This window comes from Fukomys damarensis, unplaced genomic scaffold (assembly GCF_012274545.1).
Source record: "Fukomys damarensis isolate Sample0158 unplaced genomic scaffold, DMR_v1.0_HiC HiC_scaffold_12, whole genome shotgun sequence".
Taxonomy (NCBI): domain Eukaryota; kingdom Metazoa; phylum Chordata; class Mammalia; order Rodentia; family Bathyergidae; genus Fukomys; species Fukomys damarensis.
The window spans coordinates 8,984,052-9,004,368 of NW_022900924.1; the positions used below are offsets into that span (position 1 = coordinate 8,984,052).

General features: G+C 45.0%; 1 protein-coding gene across 6 annotated transcripts in view; it reads left to right on the forward strand.

The window, feature by feature from the left end:
* The window catches only part of Acacb (acetyl-CoA carboxylase beta), a 127,397-nt gene that overhangs the window by 95,190 nt on the left and 11,890 nt on the right, over nucleotides 1-20,317 (forward strand). For 5 of the 6 annotated variants that reach the window (XM_033762388.1, XM_033762389.1, XM_033762391.1 and 2 more), the window contains 13 exons: nucleotides 975-1,031; nucleotides 1,950-1,991; nucleotides 2,984-3,199; nucleotides 3,913-4,068; nucleotides 4,972-5,175; nucleotides 6,125-6,280; nucleotides 10,317-10,439; nucleotides 10,540-10,809; nucleotides 12,562-12,659; nucleotides 14,563-14,683; nucleotides 16,406-16,606; nucleotides 17,643-17,786; nucleotides 18,998-19,118. In XM_033762388.1, coding sequence (XP_033618279.1) covers nucleotides 975-1,031; nucleotides 1,950-1,991; nucleotides 2,984-3,199; nucleotides 3,913-4,068; nucleotides 4,972-5,175; nucleotides 6,125-6,280; nucleotides 10,317-10,439; nucleotides 10,540-10,809; nucleotides 12,562-12,659; nucleotides 14,563-14,683; nucleotides 16,406-16,606; nucleotides 17,643-17,786; nucleotides 18,998-19,118 — 1,909 coding nt within the window. The remainder of the gene's footprint in view (nucleotides 1-974; nucleotides 1,032-1,949; nucleotides 1,992-2,983; nucleotides 3,200-3,912; nucleotides 4,069-4,971; nucleotides 5,176-6,124; nucleotides 6,281-10,316; nucleotides 10,440-10,539; nucleotides 10,810-12,561; nucleotides 12,660-14,562; nucleotides 14,684-16,405; nucleotides 16,607-17,642; nucleotides 17,787-18,997; nucleotides 19,119-20,317) is intronic. The other variant, XM_033762390.1, reaches the window with a different exon arrangement.

The window sequence follows — 20,317 nt, forward strand, 5'->3', positions numbered from 1 at the left end:
ATGAATTTAACAGTGAACTCAGGAGGGTAATCACCGTTCAGATCAGAAATGGATACTCCAGGCCTCTGCTGAAAGCTGCTCGTACCTCCTTCCTTCACCACCCCCAGAGACATCTGGCTCTATCTCTTCTTTAATTTTATATGTAAATGGATCAGAGTTTGCATTCTTTGTTTTGCTTTGTTTTTTGGTGCTGGGGATTGAACTCGGGTCCTTGCACTTGCAAGGCAGGCGGCGGAGCCATTAAGTTAAATCCCCAGCCCTAGAGTTTGCATTCTTTAGTGTTGAGCATTTTGCTCAAATTGTCTTTTCCCCCCAGCTTTTTTGAGGTATAATTAATGAATACAAACTCTCTACATTACAGTGTATGTGATGTTTTGCTTGTCTTTTGCAGGGGGCAATGAAGATTAAAGTCAGAGCCTTCACATTGGCCTATATCTCTACATCATCATCATCATCATTATTATTATTATTTTAATTTTGAGACAGAGTCTCACTAAGTCTCTAAGTTGCCCGAACTGGGCTTGAACTTGCTGTCCTCCTGCTCAGCCTCCCACACTTTTCCCTTTTTATAATAGCTTTATTGAGATGTAATTCATATTCTGCACAATTCACTCACTAAAAGTATGCAGATCAGTGCTTTTCAATATGTACAGGGTTTCACAGCCATTGCTTCAGTCAGTTTTAGAACATTTTCCTCACCACCCTCTTGCCAAAAAAATTCACAGTTCATTCCCCAAACCAAAGCCCTCTCCCCATTCTATCTCAGCCTTAGACAACCACTGATTTCCTTTTGCTCTAGATTTGCTCATTCTGGATGTTTCATACACATGGAATCATACCCTGCGAGGCCTTTTGCAACTGGATCCTTCTACTTCACATGTTTTCAGGGATTCAGTCACATAGGAACATGTATCAGTACACCATTCCTTTTATAGAAAAATAATATTCCATTATGTCTTTGATTTTTAATGCAGAAAAACATCCTTGTGGATTACGGGCTCCGAAGAATCACATTCCTGATTGCCCAAGAGGTCAGTCCAGTTCCCAGTTCATCTGTTGTGTGGGTCTTTCCTGTTCTCCACCCGCCCGGGACATTTCTTCGACACATAACATATAGGTTGGGATAGAGGTGATCAGTTGAAAAGAACCTTTTCAAATGGATTCATTCTAGGAGAAGACTAAGTTAATGTCAGGTTGGTGGCCTGACCAGTCACTAGAGGATGCCTGGTCACCTGATGAGGGGACAGAATAATATACAAAGAATGAGAAATAAAGAATAACAAATGATCGCTTCTTGCTTGGGGAGCCAGGAGTTGATATTTAGCTCTCTCCTGGCTAAAGACAACCTGGTCTTAGCTCTGTCCTGGCTAAGCCCACAAGCTCTGGATTAGTCAGTCTTTGTGATTATATAGCATAGCAAGGCGGCATGAAGGCAGATATGGGGAGTAGGAGAACTATTGCACTTAATGAGGCAGGCTTGGAAAAAGGGAGTAAAGTGTGTATACTTGTGAAGGACGGGTCACAGTTAACAAGCCGCTGTGCTATCTTGAAGTTCCTAGCTAACAAATAACCTGCATTATCTTTAGCTAACGTTTGCTCTTGGAGAACGGTTGCAGAGCTGTAATTCCTCCACTGCAATGTTTCCTAGCTATAGAGATATCACAGCCTCATCGATCTTTGAGACTCAGTTGTCATAGGGAAGTCTGTCTCCGTACACCAGCCAAAAGTTCAACTAGCAATTTACACTTAAGCCTTGGCGAGACTCATAATCTTAATCAATAGCCGAATTTAAAATCCAATCAGTAATATCTACATAATATCCTGCTGCTCAATGCAGTTGCAAGCTGGTCTCCTGCAAGTTATCATTAACACTCACAAAATAAAAATAGAAATGTTTCAATGAGTCTTGCTTGATTTAACCATCTTTTGTATGGGTTCCTTTTTTACAGAAAGAATTTCCCAAGTTTTTCACATTCAGAGCAAGGGATGAGGTATGACCAAAAGCAATGGTACTGTTCTCTCTCCCTGGTATTTTGGGTATTGACAGGGCACATGGCCATAGTCCTTAAGGCGTGCTCCTTTTCTAGAACACAGTGACTGATGTGTAGACTCCAGCTGTCCCCTAGAATCAGACTTCTATGACATCCCATGTTTCCTGCACAAACCCTGAGGATCCTGTCCTGAGGATCCTGCCATCGCTGCAGGTTTCCCTCTCGGATAATTTTTATACCTGCTCGTGGACTCAGTAAGGCAGTTTTACCAGCCCCCCCCCCTTATATTCTTTTAGACCAGTGGTTGGCAAACTATGACTTGTAGACCAGATACCCGTTTTAGAAATAAAGTTTTATTGGAACACAGCCAAATCCATTTGATTACGTGTTGTCTACCGTGGCTACTTCCTACCAAAGTAGCAGAATAAAGTCTTTGATCAAGGCTGTTTGGTTCATCCACCAAAAACATTTGTGTCTGGCCTTTTAGGAAAAAGTTTAGTGATCCCTGTTGTAGCACAGGTGGACTCATTACCAGAACAGATTCAAGACTCCACCATGTTCAGAATTTATGTTTGGATTTTCTATCTGAGACCCACCTTTTTATATGTTCATTTTGTCTCGGTTACCTCCAATACTGTCAGTTGCATCCTCTTGGGAACCACTTTCAACCAAGGACCAGGGGTTAGGACATCCGGGGAAAGACTGTGCTGTGACATGAGAATAGCTTCATGTCACTGGCAGGCCCGGGGCTGGCCGGGCGGACCCATTAGCTAAGATGTTCCCCAGCACTCCATTCTTGGATGCCCATGGCTGTCCTGAGATCCTAGCAAAACCCCAAATCTCTTGAGTCTGGGGGTTACTCACAGTTAGGCATCGAGCACTGTAGAAGCTGCAGACGTAGTGCACGATGCAGGCATGGGGGTGCAGTGCCAGGCTCTGGGGGTACATTTCTGTGTGTCTGTCTGTCTGTCCTCCCTCTGCCCGGCCCACAGTTTGCAGAAGATCGCATTTACCGTCACTTGGAGCCTGCCCTGGCCTTCCAGCTGGAGCTCAGCCGGATGCGCAACTTTGATCTGACTGCTGTGCCCTGTGCCAACCACAAGATGCACCTTTACCTGGGCGCCGCCAAGGTCAACGAGGGGGTAGAAGTGACGGACCACAGGTTCTTCATCCGTGCCATCATCAGGCACTCAGACCTGATTACAAAGGTAAACTATCCCAGGATACTTTTTTTTTTCTAGTCCCCTATTAATGGATATTAAACTAATCTCAGTGTTTTGCTAAGTCAGTCAATGAGATGCTTTAATAGACTTTGATATCATTTAGCTGTGATGAGGCCAAAGATCAGGAGGCAATTTCTATTGAAAAGCTAGTTTGTGAGAGTTCCGAGAAAGGTCTCCATACACCATGAGAGTGCACAGTGGGCACTGGGGTTGGACAGGAGACAGAAGAGTGAGGAGAGCAGGAACCCTTACTGCGGCTTCCAAAGGAAGGGATGGCAAGGCAGGGTGGGCAGCTGTAGGCCTGGATGGTTTAAACAGTTGCAGTAACCCTGAGCGTAGGGCTGTGCCTTGTTGTCTGGAACCTGGCCCTAGGCTGATGAGGGTGAGGACAGTGGCCGAGGGTGGGAAAGGGGTGAAGGAGGGAGTGAGGTGGAGGCACTGAGTTGGTTGTGGGGGACAAGAATGCTCCTGGGAGAGCTGTTCTCCATGTCTAGGAACCGGCAGCCCAGATGTCAAAGTGTCAGAAAACAGAAATCAAAAGGCCTGGTGAATCCACCTTTGCAGCCCGGTGTCTCTTCAGCCCTCGATCAGGACACACGTGGAGGAGGGGAGTTTTGCCTTTCAGAGGCTGACTTTCCACCCAGCTAGAGTAGACCTGGGGCCCTGGCCCGAAACACTGCAACCTTGCCCTTTGACAGGAAGCCTCCTTCGAGTACCTGCAGAATGAGGGTGAGCGGCTGCTCCTGGAGGCCATGGACGAGCTGGAGGTGGCCTTCAACAACACAAACATGCGCACCGACTGCAACCACATCTTCCTCAACTTCGTGCCCACCGTCATCATGGACCCCTCCAAGGTTTCACCTCCTGGGGGCTCTCACCGGGCTCTGGGTTCAGCCTCCTGCTTTACACCATATTCACACCATGCTACCTTAGAGCATTGTCTCCTGGCCCTCAACACCTGAGGTCCATGATAATTCCATGTGCAGTGGAGGCATGGTCGCTGCAGGATGGGAAGGAGCCTTCCACCATGCAGTTCCACAGCTGTGTCTTAGCTGTACCATGTGTGGGCTTGCCGCACTGTAAGGGCGACACGCATGCTCAGAATGTCTTGAAAAGCAGGGCTTTGTCCTCTCCCTGGTTCCAGGTACTGCTGGGGACTGCATATGGGTCGGAGGAGGGGACCACAGATCTGGCTGAGCTCTTTGCTGGCCACTTCTGCAGGGGCAGGCAGGTGTCTATGGTGGTGATTCTGGAGTGAGAGCGGCTAGAGTGAGCCAGCTTGGCTCCCTTGGGTACAGTGGGCCCAGGTGGCTTCACTGGTTCACAGAGTTCCAGGAAAAAGTCTTGAATAGGCTTGAGAGGAAAAACAAAATGGGCCAGTGTGGGAGCACCAACTCTGCCACTTGTCAGCCTCAGTCTCTTTATCTGTCGATGGGAGATAAAGAAAGTACCTGCCTCAGGCAGGGAATGTATCTCCATGGAAGAGCACTTTCCTAGCATGTGTGAGGCCTGGGGTTCAATCCCCAGCACTACAAAGAAAGAAAAATCCACCTCGCTCCATAATTAAGAGGATGAAATAAGGTAATGGGTTTCAAATATTTTGCAAGATGCCTTTGATCATCATTTGCTGGTAGTCTGTGTTGGATGCATGCAGGATGTCTGTCATTTTGCACTGAATACAGCTCACTACCTCCTTGTTATCTGCACTATTGCCAGTATGTGTGGGCGCTGAAATGAATTATTGTGTTTGGGGGCAGATCGAGGAGTCTGTGCGCTCCATGGTTATGCGCTATGGTAGCCGGTTGTGGAAACTCCGCGTGCTGCAGGCCGAGGTCAAGATCAATATACGGACAGCCACCACCGACAGTGCTGTACCCATCCGCCTGTTTATCACCAATGAGTCGGGCTACTACCTGGATATCAGCCTCTACAAAGAAGTGACTGACCCCAGATCTGGAAACGTAAGGCAGAGCTGGGCTCCAGAGGTTATAACTCAGGCAGGCTGCTCACCATAGCAAGATGCAGGTTACATCAACCTTCTGTGACCAACTTGCCTTGCCCAGGTGGACTGTGGCCGTCTATTTGTCTCTGAACAAATAGGTCTGGGCTGTGATGAACTTCAAGCTCTGGTTTCTGGCTATTCAGCCTCCAGAGTTTAATTCATCCTGCAGCCACATTTGAATTGAGGCATGGAGTACCCGGGGTGGGGTTGGGTTGGGATTCTGATGTGACCCTCAGATGGTTCACTCAGGGAAACCAACGGCAACCGCATTTGTAAAGTGAATTGAGCCTTTTGTTTTTTGGTGCTGGGGATCGAACTTGGGACCTTGTGCTTGTGAGGCAGGTGACGACCCCACTGAGCTAAATCCCTGGCCCTGAGCCTTCTTTTTATTGCCATTATTTTATATGTGAGTGTAAACACGTGGGTGTGTATGCATATACACACATTTTTATTGGGAAGTAATTAGACTCAAGACACTTAAGTTGCAAAAAACAGTACATAAAAAAAATTAGGGCAGAGTTCTCATGTGCACTCCATCCAATTTTTTCTGGTGATGCATTGCCGAGCCATTGTGTGCTACCCAAACAGGCAGCTGACACTGGTGCAGTTGTGTTCACTTAAATGTAGTCCTCGCTGAGCATTTGGCTATTTCCGTACACACTTGGGGGTGTATGCTTGTGTTACTGTGATGGTGCCACGTTTGGAGCTCTGTCTCCACGTTTCCCACTGCCGTTCTTGTTCTGGTGGGCTGCAGTGGTGGTGAACCTCAGGGGTCCCAGGCACTTAGTTTGTCATGGGATGCATCAGGCCAATGTGTTTCCATTGCAGACTGGGGGGAAATATACTGGGGAGAAGTGTCGCTCTCTCGGATCTGCCTCCCTCTCTATGTTTCTTTCTTTCTGCTCCAGATCATGTTTCATTCCTTCGGGGACAAGCAAGGAAGCCTGCATGGGATGCTGATCAACATGCCCTATGTCACCAAGGATCTGCTCCAGGCTAAGCGATTTCAGGCACAATCCCTGGGCACCACCTATGTGTACGACTTCCCGGAAATGTTCAGGCAGGCAAGTCCTGTGGCCCAGACGCAGCACCACCCCGGGTCCTCTCCCCCGCCTGCCCTTCCTGTCCTTAGTCATGCTTCTGAGATATTATCTAAAAAGGTCTACGTGAAGAGGCTGAAAGTAATATTGAGAAGGACTTTGTAGTATTTTTGCTCAAAATAAAACTAATTTTATCCCTGTGATAAAAGTGATATGATATAGAAATACTGGAAAATAAAGACAAGAAAGATGAGAAGAAAGTAACTCAGAGTTCCAGGTCCTATGACAAGTTAATGAACAGATTAATGTTTTCTTCTGGTATTTTTAGTGATCACTAATTAACTGCCACTTAGCAGGACCCATTCTAAGGCTAAATGGACCATGAGGAAAAGGATGGCCTACTGCTATTGGACAGTTTGTAGTTTACTCTTAGAAAATGTTTTTTGGGGCCAGGCATGGTGACATGCACCTATCATCCCAGCTATTAGAGAGGCTGAAGAGGGAGGATCACTTGAGCCCAAGAGTTCCTATCATCCCAGCTATTAGAGAGGCTGAAGAGGGAGGATCACTTGAGCCCAAGAGTTCAGGGCCAGACTGGGTAACATAGTGAGTTCCCCATTTCAGAAGAAAGAAAGAAAGAAAGAGAAAGAAAGAAAGAAAGAAAGAAAGAAAGAAAGAAAGAAAGAAAGAAAGAAAGAAAGAAAGAAAGAAAGAGGAAATAATGGTTTGTTGTATTTTTCTCTGATTATTAACGTACCCATGGGGAAATTTAGAAAAGTAGAAACAAAGAAATAAAATTTGTGATACATAGATGTGATCTACTCATGAGTATGCTTACAATAATACTTTAGTGTGTTTCTTTCAAATATTTTTTCTGTGCCTTTCTTTCTTTCTTTCTTTCTTTATTTATTTATTTATTTTTGGTGTTTTGAGACAGGTTTCACTATGTAGTTGAGACTGACCTGGAACTCACTATGTAGCCCAGGCTGATTTCAAACTCACAGTGATCCTCCTGTCTCAGCCTCCCCAGTGCTGTGATTACAGGCATGTGCCGCCATACCTGGCTTGTGCCTTTATTTTTTAAATAGAAGGGTCTTTAAAGGAGACTGAACCCACAGCTAATGGTGTTATGGACGTCTCTTCACATCCCCTCTGTTCCTCTAAATGAACCTCAGGAATCTGAGGTCTGGTCACCGTAGGAGGGAGTGTTCTACTTCTGCCTGTGCATCGGCAGAGGAGACAAAAATAGAAGGCAGAGCTGCTCTTTAGAGTCATCCAGACTTGGGCCTGAATCCTGGAGAACTCATTTGCTTCCTGCTGTCCCTGGGCAGTTTTCTTTCCCACCATGGGCCTCAGTTTCCTCCTCTGTAAAACGAGGACATAGACAACCTTTGTCATAAGGGTGTTGGAGAAATATATGCAAGGTATTCAGTAGGTGGATAATAAATAGAAACTTTTATGATTACAATGTCATTGTCTATATTCTTTTCCCTTGGGCCTTAGAGGTCATAAAAGAAAGTGTGTGACTAAATCAGGAGCAAGTCCATCCTTTCTTTTAGATAAAGTAACAGAGGATACTATGTGTATACTACGTGTATGCATTTGAACTTGGATGAGAGGCAAACTTAGATTTAATGGAACATTTCCAAGGAAATACATCACATCAAAACTAAGTCAAGAAGAACTAGAAATTCTAACCAGAATACATTATAAGCATTAAATAAATTAATAGTTTTAAAAAATCTATTCACCAGAATTTAAGACCCAGGTGGTTTTAAAACAACTTCTGTTCAATTTTTAAGTGACATGTCTGTAATTCCAGGCACTCAGGAGGGTGAGGTGAGAGGAGGGCAAGCTTGAGGCCACCTGGGCAAGTTAGCAAGACTCTGTTTCCAAATAAATGGGAGGGGGTTGGTAGCTGGGCATGTAGCCTAGTGTTACAGGGCTTGCTTAGCATACGCGAGACTGTCGTTTCAATCCCAGTACCACAAAATAGATAAAAATTAAATCAAAATTAAAAATACTTTAAAGAGCAGGGAATATAGTTCAATGCTCCCTGGGTTCAATCCCTAGTACTAGGAAAAGGGAGAGAAGGGGGTAAGTGTATATAAATTATTCTTTGTATATAAATTATTCTTAGAGTAGAAAAAAATGAATGCTTTTTAACTAATTTTATCAAGTTATTATCTTAACACTACTCCCAGGTAAAGACTTTAGGAAAAGGGAAATTTTCTGTTTAGTTTATGAATATAGACATAAAAATAATAAAATATTAGCAAATAACATTTAATAATGATTTTTTTAAAAAGTTTAGGCCAGTAGGGCTTATCCTATGCCTTGATCAGATATTAGGACATTTATTAGGTTAAGAAAATTTTTCTTGGGCAAGGGATTTAGCTCAGTCATGTCACCGCCTGCCTCACAAGTGCAAGGTCCCAAGTTCAATCCCAGTACCGAAAAAAGGAAAAGAAAATTTTTCTCACCAGGGATTTAGCTCAGCAGCACCATGCCTGTCTTGCAGGTGCAAGGACCTGAGTTCAATCCCTGGTAAAAAAAAAAAAAAAGAAAAAAAAGAAAAGAAAAAAAAAAAGAAAGAAAGAATGAAACTCTGCCAAGAAAAATTTTCTCAGTAGGTACAAAAAAAGTGTTTAACAAAACAGCATTTTATTATTTATTAATAATAAAAGCATTAAATTAGGAATAGAAAGAAACTATGTCTTGATAAAACATAATAGCCTAAAATTAATATCACTTATGATGAAATGCTGGAAGAATTCTTTAAAGAAATGTTTAAGACTGGGGATTTAGCTCAGTGGTACTGCTGCCTGCCTCGAAAGCACAAGGTCTAGAGTTTGATCCCCAGTATAAAAAAAAAAAAGAAAAAGAAAGAAAGAAGGAAAGAAAGATTTAAGATAGAAATATCCCTTATCACCACTTCTTTTCCACATTCTTTACCCAGATTCCACATTCTTAGCTCATGATAGGAAAGAAAAGTTATACAAACTGGAAAGAAAAATGGTGGGTTTTATGAAGATATATAAGAAATCCAAGAGAATCCATAGAACCAGTTAGAGATGCAACAAGGTTGGTAGACACCAAATCAATATACAAAAAAAATTCCATTCCCATATACCATCAGTAATTATACAATGTACTTGGGAAAAATACCATTCATAACATCAAGTTGACCTAGGAATAAGTCAAACAAAAAACACAGAAGAGGAATTTCCTTTATGGAGGAAATTATAAAGCTGTAACAAAATACTGTAAGCCTAAATAAGTGGAGAGATGTACCATGTTCATGGATCATGGTACGTTCCAAATTGCGAAGATGTTACTTCTGTCCAAATTAGTAAGTTCAATATGATTTCAGAGGAGTGTTTTTTTTGTTTTCAGTTTTGGGGTGTGTGTGTATGTGAAACATGAAAAGCTGATCCTAAAATTTTTACAGAAAAGCAAAAACTTGTGAATAGCCAAAACAGTTTTAAAAAATCAGAGAACTCATTTTAGCAGACGTTATAACTTATTTTAAGCAATAATAATTGAGACAATGTTGAATTACTGTGATAGATTTAGGCAAATAGATCAGTAGGACAGAAAGGAGCCTAGAATTGGAATCACCCATCAGAGAAGCAGAGGTATGCTTGTGAGTCAGGGAATGAACATCAATAAAAGGTGCAGAGACATTGCTCCAAGTGAGAAAAAGCAAATTTAGATTTCTACCTCATCTAGTAAATAAAAATAAATTTCAAGAGGATCAAAGCTAAAAAAGTTAAAAATATTAACTATACAGGAAAAGATTTTTAAGTTTGAATGCATTAAAACTAAAAGTATTTGTGTAGAAAAGATAATCCCCTGGTTGGGAAAATATATTTTAGTGTTTATCACCATCAAAGAATCAGAGGCAAAAGAAAAAAAAAAATCAGAGGCAGATGATCTATAGAATGCTCATGAATCAGTTAGATGAGATCAGGTACATTTAGAGTCATAAATCAATTAGAGTAAGAAAATATTTCCCTCTGATGACCTCAAATTTTCTCTCTTTCCTTCCCCCTCCCAGGCTCTCTTTAAACTGTGGGGCCCCCCAGACAAGTTTCCCAAAGACATCCTGACATACACTGAGTTAGTGCTGGACTCCCAGGACCAGTTGGTGGAGATGAACCGACTTCCTGGCGGCAATGAGGTATGCGCTCAGCTCTGCCTGCCTTGGTGTAGCCTGCCTTTGTGAGATGTTTCTGGTGAAGGACCAAACTCTTTTCCTCGGATCCCTTTCTCCCTGACAGGTGGGCATGGTGGCCTTCAAAATGATGCTTAAGACTCCAGAGTATCCAGAAGGGCGGGACGTGATCGTCATCAGCAATGACATAACCTTCCGGATTGGGTCCTTTGGCATACGGGAGGACATGCTGTACCAGCGGGCATCAGAGCTGGCCCGGGCAAGGGGCATCCCCAAAATCTACCTGGCAGCCAACAGCGGGGCCCGAATTGGCCTGGCAGATGAAATCAAACCCATGTTCCAGGTGGCCTGGGTGGATCCAGAGGACCCGCACAAAGTACGTTGTGGAACTGGGGTGGCAGTGCCATGCTGCCTGGCTAGTATAGGTTGGGATCCCAAATCCTAAAGCCCAAAATGGGAAATGCTGCAAAATCTCAGGATTTTTGAGTGCCAACATGATGCTCCATGTGGACAGTTCCACACCTGACTTTGCATGATGAATCTGCAAGGGATAGTCATTCTTTCCAGCCATTGCGCATGTCCGCAAGACTGAGATGCTGCTTTTCCACCAATGAGACTTTTGTTTGTTCGCAGTACTGGGATCAAAGCTAGGGCTTGGTACATGCTAGGCAACTGCTCTTCACTGAACTACATTGCCTGTCCTCTCTAATTATATTTTGAACTAGGGATTCACTCAGTGGCCCAGACTGACCTTGAACTTGGAATCCTCCTGCCTCAGCTTCCCAAGTAGCTGTAATTGCAGGCGTGCACCACTGTACCTGGCCCAGTATTTATTTTGGAGAGCAGCAAAGATTCTTTTCTTAAACAAGTAGAACATTTCTAATTCGGAAATCTAAAATCCAGAATGTTCCAAAATGTGGAACTGTTAAGCACTGACTTGACCACCCAAGTAGAAAAGTTCACATATCACTTTGTGTGACAGGTCTCACTGAAGACACGCAGTTACTAAAACATGGTTAAAATTGCCTTCAGCCTGTGTATATATACATAGGTACATATGAAACAGAAATGAATTTCGTGTTTAGATTTGGGTGCCATGCCAAAGATGTCTCATGCTGTACATGCAAATTCAAGGTGTGCCTGAAATATACTGTCAAAGGTTAAAATTTTTAAATGTATTACAGTAAAAGATATATTGCCATTCATCCCCCTCAGAATACTACCCGCCACTTTGAGCACATATATCCCGTCATTGTTGTCGCTTCATGGAACAGTTCTGGAGGTCTTCTTTTGTGAGTGTCTTTATGAGGTGTAATAAAAAAAAAGCCGAGGGTGAATGGTTCTGTCATGTGTCACCCAACAGAAGGGCAGGCTTATGAAAACACAGTGGGGTGTCCTCATCCACCTCATTCACTGGATCTGGCACCATAGGACCTCTGGCTTTCTCCCAAGTCAAAATGGCCATGAAGGGTGAATGTTTTCAAGAAAGGCAGAAAGTGCAACTAAAGACCCTTGTGAAAGAGGACTTACACAACGGCTTCAGAGAGCCGCAAGAAGGATGGGGTAAATGTGCTCAGAGTTGGGGAGTATTTTGAGGAGGATTGACGGCAATGTGTCTTTTACTATCATCATTTTAAAACAATTAATATTCATTGTATTTTTCAATCATACCTCAAATTCCAAAATTACCTCAAATTTCAGAAAATATCTGAAGTTCAAATCACTTGGTCCCAACCACTTTGGATAGGGATATTCAACCTGTGTGTAGACGTACATATGCACGGCATGTAAACAGTATATCTTTCATATTAAAAATTTAGGGGGGCTGCTAGCAATGAGGAAAAAAAATCTCAGAATGCTCTTTAGGGGAAGGATGATGAAAAGATTGAGGAATTCTGAAGCAGAGAGACCAGGAAGAGCATGTGATTGTGTTGTAAGGATGAGGAAAGGCGCTGAGCTCAGGACAGACCTCTGCAGCTGTACTGGAACAGTGTTGACAGTGGGATGTTAACGTGGTATGGACAAGTCATTAACATCCACCCTACAGTGCTGACATTTTAAAAAAAAGACAGTGGCTGTCCAGTGTATGGAACTACGTTCAGAGATTCACTGAAGTGTATTTCTTAAGGGATTTAAATACCTGTACCTGACGCCGCAAGACTACACCAGAATCAGCTCCCTGAACACTGTCCACTGCAAACACATTGAAGAGGGAGGAGAATCCAGGTAAACGACTTCTCAGGTGGCGCCTTGATTGTGTCTCTCGTTAATGGGGACTCTGGTTTTTTTGTTGTTGCTTTTTGGGGTTTTTTTGCCACCAGGCCTGTGGTGGGTGGTGTTTATACAGTAGTGAAACAGGAAACTGTGAGGAACCAGGCAGACCACTCTTACAGGAGCAGAGAGTGGCTTTTCATGCTGTCGGCTCAGCAAGTGACTCCAGTGAGTCTTGAGAGCTTCAGATAGAAGCCTGCAGTTCATTATACACCTGTTTTCACGTCTATGAATGAAGCCTAGTTCCCTTGGCCTTTCCCTGGGAATGTAGCAAGCAGGATTTACACAAAGCAGAGCAGCGGAGTGGGGGAAAAGCAAAGAGTTCCGGCAGGACTTTCTGAGTCTGTTATGCTCCTGTGGTGACGGATTACAGAAGTTGTCGCAGCTACTCAGGTGCATTCTACAAAGAGCAGAGTTACCTAGTTGACCTATAGTTGCCTAATAACATAGTTAACCCATAGTTGCCCAATTCCATATGGAGCGGTGGTCCCTTCTCTCCAAAGGATCCCTAAGCTTCATTTTATTTATTGGGGGGAGGGCAAGTACTGGGGATGGAACCATGGCTTCATGCGTGCTAGGCAAGAGCTCAACTGCTGAGCTACATTCCTAGCCCTTTTAGTTTTAGTTTTATCTTGAGACCGGGTCTCATTAAGTCACAAACTTGCCTAGGCTGGCCTTGAAGTTATTCCTTCTGCCTCAGCCTCTCGAGTAGCTGGGATCACAGGTGTGCACAACTACATGTCAACTTCCATTTGGGGCACTGGTGACAAACATTCGGGATATTTTCCAGGGTGAACCAAACCCGATCATGCTAATAATAAGCACCCTTCTCTCACAATTAGTAGGGAAGTAGATTGGATTCTCCTGATGTCCTAGCAGCTATTGGCTCACTTTTTACAACCAAATTATTCAGACCGATGCAGCAGTCATTTGGCAATTTAGGAAGGTCAGAAGGAGGGGGACACAGGGCTCTGTTCTTTGGTGATGTCAAAGGCTCTGGAATGTTTTTGCCAGAGTCAGTTGCATTCTTCTTAGAGGGACTGACCCAATCAGAATTTTCCAGATGTGATTTTCTGGAGTGTTACTGATATATGGGGAAAACATTTTTTTCTTTTAATTTCCATTGTCAAATAAGTTTGGAAAACACCAGGTTAAATGAAATCTCATACGTGCCTTTCTTGCAGGCCTTCGCAGCGTCTTCTAACACATGAAAAGGACTTGTAAATTTTTAACAGGGATTCATTTGGACGCTGTTTCTCCTCCTTAATGCATCGTCCACGGGATCTTGATTGACCGAGTGATCATGAACTAAGTGGCTTCCCCTTGCGTACCTCATCTCTGTGGACAAATCCTAGTCTTGATTGTTCTGGCAGGAGTGACATTTCCCCAAGCCAGCCTCTGGATAGGTAGACATCTGTGGCTAAGAGAAGGGTGGCCGTGGGTGATGTTGTATTTGACCTTTGAGAAACTTGATCACCAATGGCAAATGAGGTCTTTGTTGCTCGCTTTTTTTTTCCTCTCAGTATTGGGGACTGAACTCAGGGCCTTTACACTGAGCTATATCCTCAACCCCTGTTTTTATTTTTTTATTTTGAGAAAAGTTTTCACTAAGTTGCTAGTTGCCCAGGCTGGACTCAAACTCTCCACCCTCCTGCCTCTGCCTCCCAGAGTGCTGTGATTACAGATGTGTGCCACCGAGTCTAGGTTTGGACCCTTGCTTCCATTTTTCCTCTGGCTGATTTATCCACTTCCGGTATTTTACCTTGTGCATCCCTCCTGCCCTGGGCCATGAGAAATGCGTCTGCCTTGATTTGTTGAGGCTGGAACTGGGACTTTAACCTGCGCTTGCTTCTTGGAGGTACGTCATCATAGACATCATTGGGAAAGAAGACGGCTTGGGCGTGGAGAATATAAAGGGTGCAGGCATGATTGCCAGGGAATCCTCCCTGGCTTACGAAGAGATCATCACCATCAGCATGGTGAGTCCCTTCACATTTTCTTTTCTTTTTAAATTTGCTATTATGAAAATTTAAAAGTCACAGAAGGGGAGAGAATTACTAATGAGCCCTGTGTGCCAATTACATAGCGCCACCAACTGTTAACACGCAACCTTTTCTGTTTCTCAGTCCCCCTGTTTTATGATATTTTAAAGCCACTCCTTGATCGGGTCTTTTTACCCGTTAGTTCTTTAGGTGGACCTTTAGTGATCCCCTCCTTTTTGTAGTACTGGGGATCGACTGAACCCAGGGGTTCTGTACCTCTAAGCTGCATCCCCAACCCTTTCTTTCGCTCTCCCTTTTAAAATTGAGACAAGGTCTCATTAAGTTGCTCATGCTGGCCTAGGACTTACATCCTCTTTGCCTCATCCTCCCAAGTAGCTGGGATTTTAAGTATGTACCAGTGTGCCCTGCCTCCCTCCCTTTTTTTTTTTTAATGTAACTGCAACTTTTTAATGTGCCCAAGAAAATCAACAGTTTTTTCTAATATGATCAGAAGCCAGTTTGGTTTCAGGATTAACAGTTATCTCACAACTTTCCTTTTATAGTTGGTTAGTTTGATTCGGGTCTAATCTCTTATTTATAGGTGCCAAGTGGAAGAACCTGTATCTGACTTGACTGGGATAGGTAACCCCCAGCCCACTCCCACGACCTTCCCAAAAATGTTTGTGTTTAATAGCAGCAGCAGCAGCAGCAGTACTCTAATGATGAACTGTCTTTCATGGCTTTAACTTTTTTTTTTGTTTTCTGAGACAGGGTCTCCCTGTGTAGTTGAGACTGACCTGGAAATCACTGTGTAGCCCAGGCTGGTCTCAAACTCACAGCGATCCTCCTGCCTCAGCCTCCCAAGTGCCGGGATTACAGGCGTGTGCCACCACACCCAGCTCATGGCTTTATCTTTACATGCACTGCTGCATCTTCATTTCCAGGATGGAAATTATCAGGCACAAGGGTCTGTTTTCAGCTTGTTTTCTACACACACGTGGCATACATGACTTTCAATTTTGAAATTGTTGAGGGCCCACCAGAATTTACAAGATAGTGCGGAGAACTCCCAGGGCCAGCCTCCCCCACGACAGCCTCTTACCTAAGCGAGACCAAAACCGGGAAGTTGAAGTCCCCACGGTACAGACCTCATTTGGATTTCACCAGTTTTCACATGCACTCCCAGACATGCTTTCCGGTGTATTAAAGGCTGTGATTTCTCTAAAGCGACTGATCTCTGAGGAGCTACACACAGTCATCTTAAGGGCCAGAACATTCAGCATCTGCTGTTTGTCTTCGCAGCCCTCTTATGTGTTTGCCACGATTTTTTTTAATAGAAAACTGTGTTGCTCAGCTTTCTGTCACTCTAACGGACACCTGAGGTAACCAGCTTATAAAGAACAGTTTATTTTGCTTTTGGGTTTGAAGGCTCCAGCCGTAATGCTTTGGGGTCTGTGGCGAGGCAGCACAGCATTGCAGGAGTGTACAGCGAAGCAAGCTAGCTCACGGTGGGAGTCCCAGGTCCTCCTCAAGGATGCACCCCCAGTGACCTAAGGACCTTCTACTAGTTCCCACCTCTTAAAGTCCCCCCCGCAATAGTGCCAAGCTGGGGACCAAGCTTGCAATACAGGGGCCTCTAGGGACCACTTAAGATCCAAATAATAGCAGAAGCGAAGTTCCAACCGGTGGCTTTTGCTCTGCCATCTGTCCCTAACTTAGGTTGCCATTGGCTGGGACTTTCCCTTCATGCCCAGTGGTATGGCCCTGGCACGGCTCCTCTGGAATTCAGAAAGTCCCGCGTCTCCACAGGTGACCTGCCGATCCCTGGGGATCGGGGCCTATCTGGTGAGGCTGGGCCAGCGGGTGATCCAGGTGGAAAACTCCCACATCATCCTCACAGGAACCCGAGCTCTGAACAAGGTGACTGGGATGGGGCCTATGGGGAGGGTTTGTGGGGTTGGGGGGTCCTTTAAGCATTGTCCACTGATGGGGGATTTTCCCAGTATGAAACCAGTTCCATTCCTGCTGAGGTAGAAGCTACTTTTCCCAATTTGCAGTTACCTGAGGTCCTTATGAGCCAAAATAAAATAAGTTTTAAGTTTGTTGAGTGGAATTAACTCTTTCACATTTTAAAAACGTTATACAAGTGGCATTAGACTTTGCAGAAAACTGGAAAGTTTCCCCCAGAGTAGTTTTTGCTGCTTCTGTAATTTTGGTGTCATCCTCTCTCCCATTCCATTTTTCCATGGTTAATTCACAGTGAATTCAGTAATCTATTTTTTTTCTTATTGTACTAAAACATCTGCCATGTTGCTATGAAGTTTCCATTTTTTATTTAATTTTTATTTGCTTATTTATTTCATGGTGCTGGGGATTGAAATCAGGACCTTTGCACTGGGCCACATCCCCAGCCCCCACTTTTTTTTTTACATTTTGAGACAAGATCTCATTAAGTCGCTGAATTTCCCAAACTGTGCTCAAACTTGCATTCCTCCTGCTCCAGCCTCCCAGAGTGCTGGGCCTATAGGTGCACAGCACGCCAGTCAGCTGAGTTCCCATTTTTAATGTCTGTTGGAAGCCCACTGAGGGTGAGAAGTCTGGTTCTTACACCAGCCGCAGCCTCACCTCTGGAGAACTTGTCAGACATGTGCATTGTCAGGCCCCGCTGTGGTCAGGCTGCATCAGAAGAACTTTCCAGATTGCCCAAGTTGTCAGCTGCTGCATCACTGGTTCTCAGCTTGGGCTGCATATTGGAAGTGCCTAGAAATTTTAAACCAGCGACACCTAAAGGTTCTCATGTGACCAGTCTGGGTGCAGCCCGGGTGGCAGGATTCTCGAAAGCTCCCATGTGATCCTGACATGCAGCCAAGATTGAGAACCACTGAGTGAGCTGATTGCCAATGTCGGAAGGGCCTCGAACAGGGCAGGATTTGCTAACCATGTTGTATTGAAGCAGGTCCTGGGAAGAGAGGTCTACACATCCAACAACCAGCTGGGCGGCGTACAGATCATGCATTACAACGGCATCGCCCATGTCACTGTGCCGGATGACTTTGAGGGGGTGTACACCATCCTGGAGTGGCTGTCCTATATGCCAAAGGTGCACTGTCCCCCCGCAGCTTAGAGCCCAGAAGACTCTGTTATCAAGTTCATTTGCTAAATGTGTCCTTGTCACCTCAGTGGGTGTGGGAGGGTGGGGGCTTGGGGCACCATAAATGCGGCCAGGATGGGTTTGACTCCTTCCTCCTTCCCTCTCTGACACCTGATTCTGGACTAGCCATTCTGCTTTTGGGGTGATCTGGATGCCATCCTTAAAAGAAAAATCCATCTGTCAATCCTGGCTAAAGGGTAAAATGAGTCAACCTTGGCCAATAGAGAACCTCAAGTTCCTGGTCTGTCTGAATTTGACTCCTGGCTTCCTCCTCAGTAACGATGTGATCCTGGGACAATCTCTTGATCTTTCTGAGCCTCATTTTCCTCATCTGTGAAATGTGGATAATAGTAGCACCAAGCTGCTGATGTTTTTGTGATGATCGAGTGAAATGATGCTTAGAGCTCTCCAGGGGATACTCCTGATTGCCCTGGTTAGTTCAGGTGGAGATTCTTTAACTAGACAGTAACAAGGCAGATGTTGGAGGCTCAGTTTCTTCACTGTCCAGTGTGGATAGTACTTGTCCTGCCTGCTTCATAGGGGTCCACTGTATAGTGTGTGGGTAAGAACGGGCATGGTCTGTGCTGAGTAACATTCTGTACAAATGAGTGAAGTTCTTAATCTTCATTATATATATTTCTGAAACGTTGGTTTCTAGCGTTCAGCCCATCCCAGTCCTGCTTGCTAACTACCCCAAGTTAAAACATTACAAAAGTCACTTCTTATTCCTGAATGCTCCTTTTCCCTATCTGCACGGCCCCTGTTACCACTATCTGTAGTCAGCCTTTCTTTTCTTTCCTTTCAAGATGTGTTTTATCTGCTCTTATAGAACAGTGGCAACTCTTTAAGTCTTTCTTTCACGTCCCACCTTCACTGAATGCGCCTCACCCCTGAGTGCACTCAGGACTTGAAAAACTAGAGTTCCAAAGAATCCACGGGGTAGCCTGTCTTTGTCTGGCATTTGCCAACCAGAACAGTGGCTTCCGAAGCTCTGTTAGGATATTGCTAACGTGAGACTTAAGACATAATGGAATTGCTAACATAGAGGATATTGCTGTATAACCAGGCATAATCATAGCCAGAGGAGAAAGCTGCAAATAGTTCCTAGTCCTGACTGACACGCACCGGAGACTGAGCTGGTGACCTGGTTTCTCTTCCAGGATATTCACAGCCCACTCCCTATCATCACACCCACCGACCCCATTGACAGAGAAGTTGAGTTTCTCCCATCCAGAGCTCCCTATGACCCTCGGTGGATGCTTGCAGGAAGGCCTCATCCGAGTAAGTCCTCCAGTATTTTGCTGGGGTTGGGGGAGTTGGGTTGCTTTCCTAGGTCTAAGATAAAGGGCTGCTTAGAAAGATGTATTGTTTTTTGGCCCCGAAGGGTACACCTGAGCCTAAATGCAGAGGGAGAGAAGGGATGGAGATTTTACTCTTCCCTTCCTGGGCCATTGACTATAACCAAGGTTGGGCACCACCTCCCTCCCTGAGCTTCCCTGTGGTCATGGAGGTGGGAAATGTGGTGCCAAAATGTTAAAGTTTCAAAGCAGACAGCCTCCTTCCAGCCCTCCTTCCTCCTCTGCTTCTGTTTGGCTGAACCGTTGCAAGGAGAACCTGTGAGTTTCCCAGGTTGGGCACCTTGGCCTCTTCCCGTACAATCGCGTGTGAGCACACACTTCTTCGCCCTCTGAGAGGTGCGTCTGTCTCCTGGAGATGTGTTACTACACCCCAGCACGCTGAGCAGGCAGGAAAGCTGAGTGCCCCGTCACCATATTCCATTGTAGAGTCGCATGTGCTGCTGCTGTAGGCATCAGCCAGCTCCTGCGGGAGACGTGACCCTCAGGATGGTGCCAGTCCCTGGCCAGCAAGGGTCTCCATGGCTTGCTTCTCCTCCTTCCCTTTTCTCTGGGGTTTTCCCCTCTGGATGCACTGAATGGGCGGCTCTATCTCAACTGAAAGATGTTGGGATTCTTACCAGCATCTTTTTCCATGGCGTTGGTCCAGCCATGAGGCTGGTGCTAGAGTGGCCGATTCATCCCAGCCCCTCACACCTGTAGCTTGAGACACTGCCTGCTGCCTCCTGTCTTTCCTTGTCATAACCACGGCTGTTCACGCCAGGCTGTGGGTTTAGGTTACCGTGGCCCCTCCAGCCACAGCTGTGGTTGGCACCCTCATATTACATCTCTGGGAAGCTGAAGCCTTTCTTCCCAGTTCTCGGGCTCTGCAGCCAGCAGGCCTAGGATGAGGTCTCAGGGCAGGTGGTCCCTTCCTGAAGCCCCTCGTGGAAGGCAGCCACCGGCTCCCCAGCCTCTTGGGAAAGGTGGCAGGACTGTGATTCAGATCTCACTGTGTCTGGCTTTGACGGGGGCTGAAGGGACGTGAAGGCTCCATATGGACTGAATCTAACTCGATACAGTTTATGCAGCCATGTTTTTTGTTGGTTTTGTTTTGAGTGAGAGGTTGGGATCTGCACAGTTTTA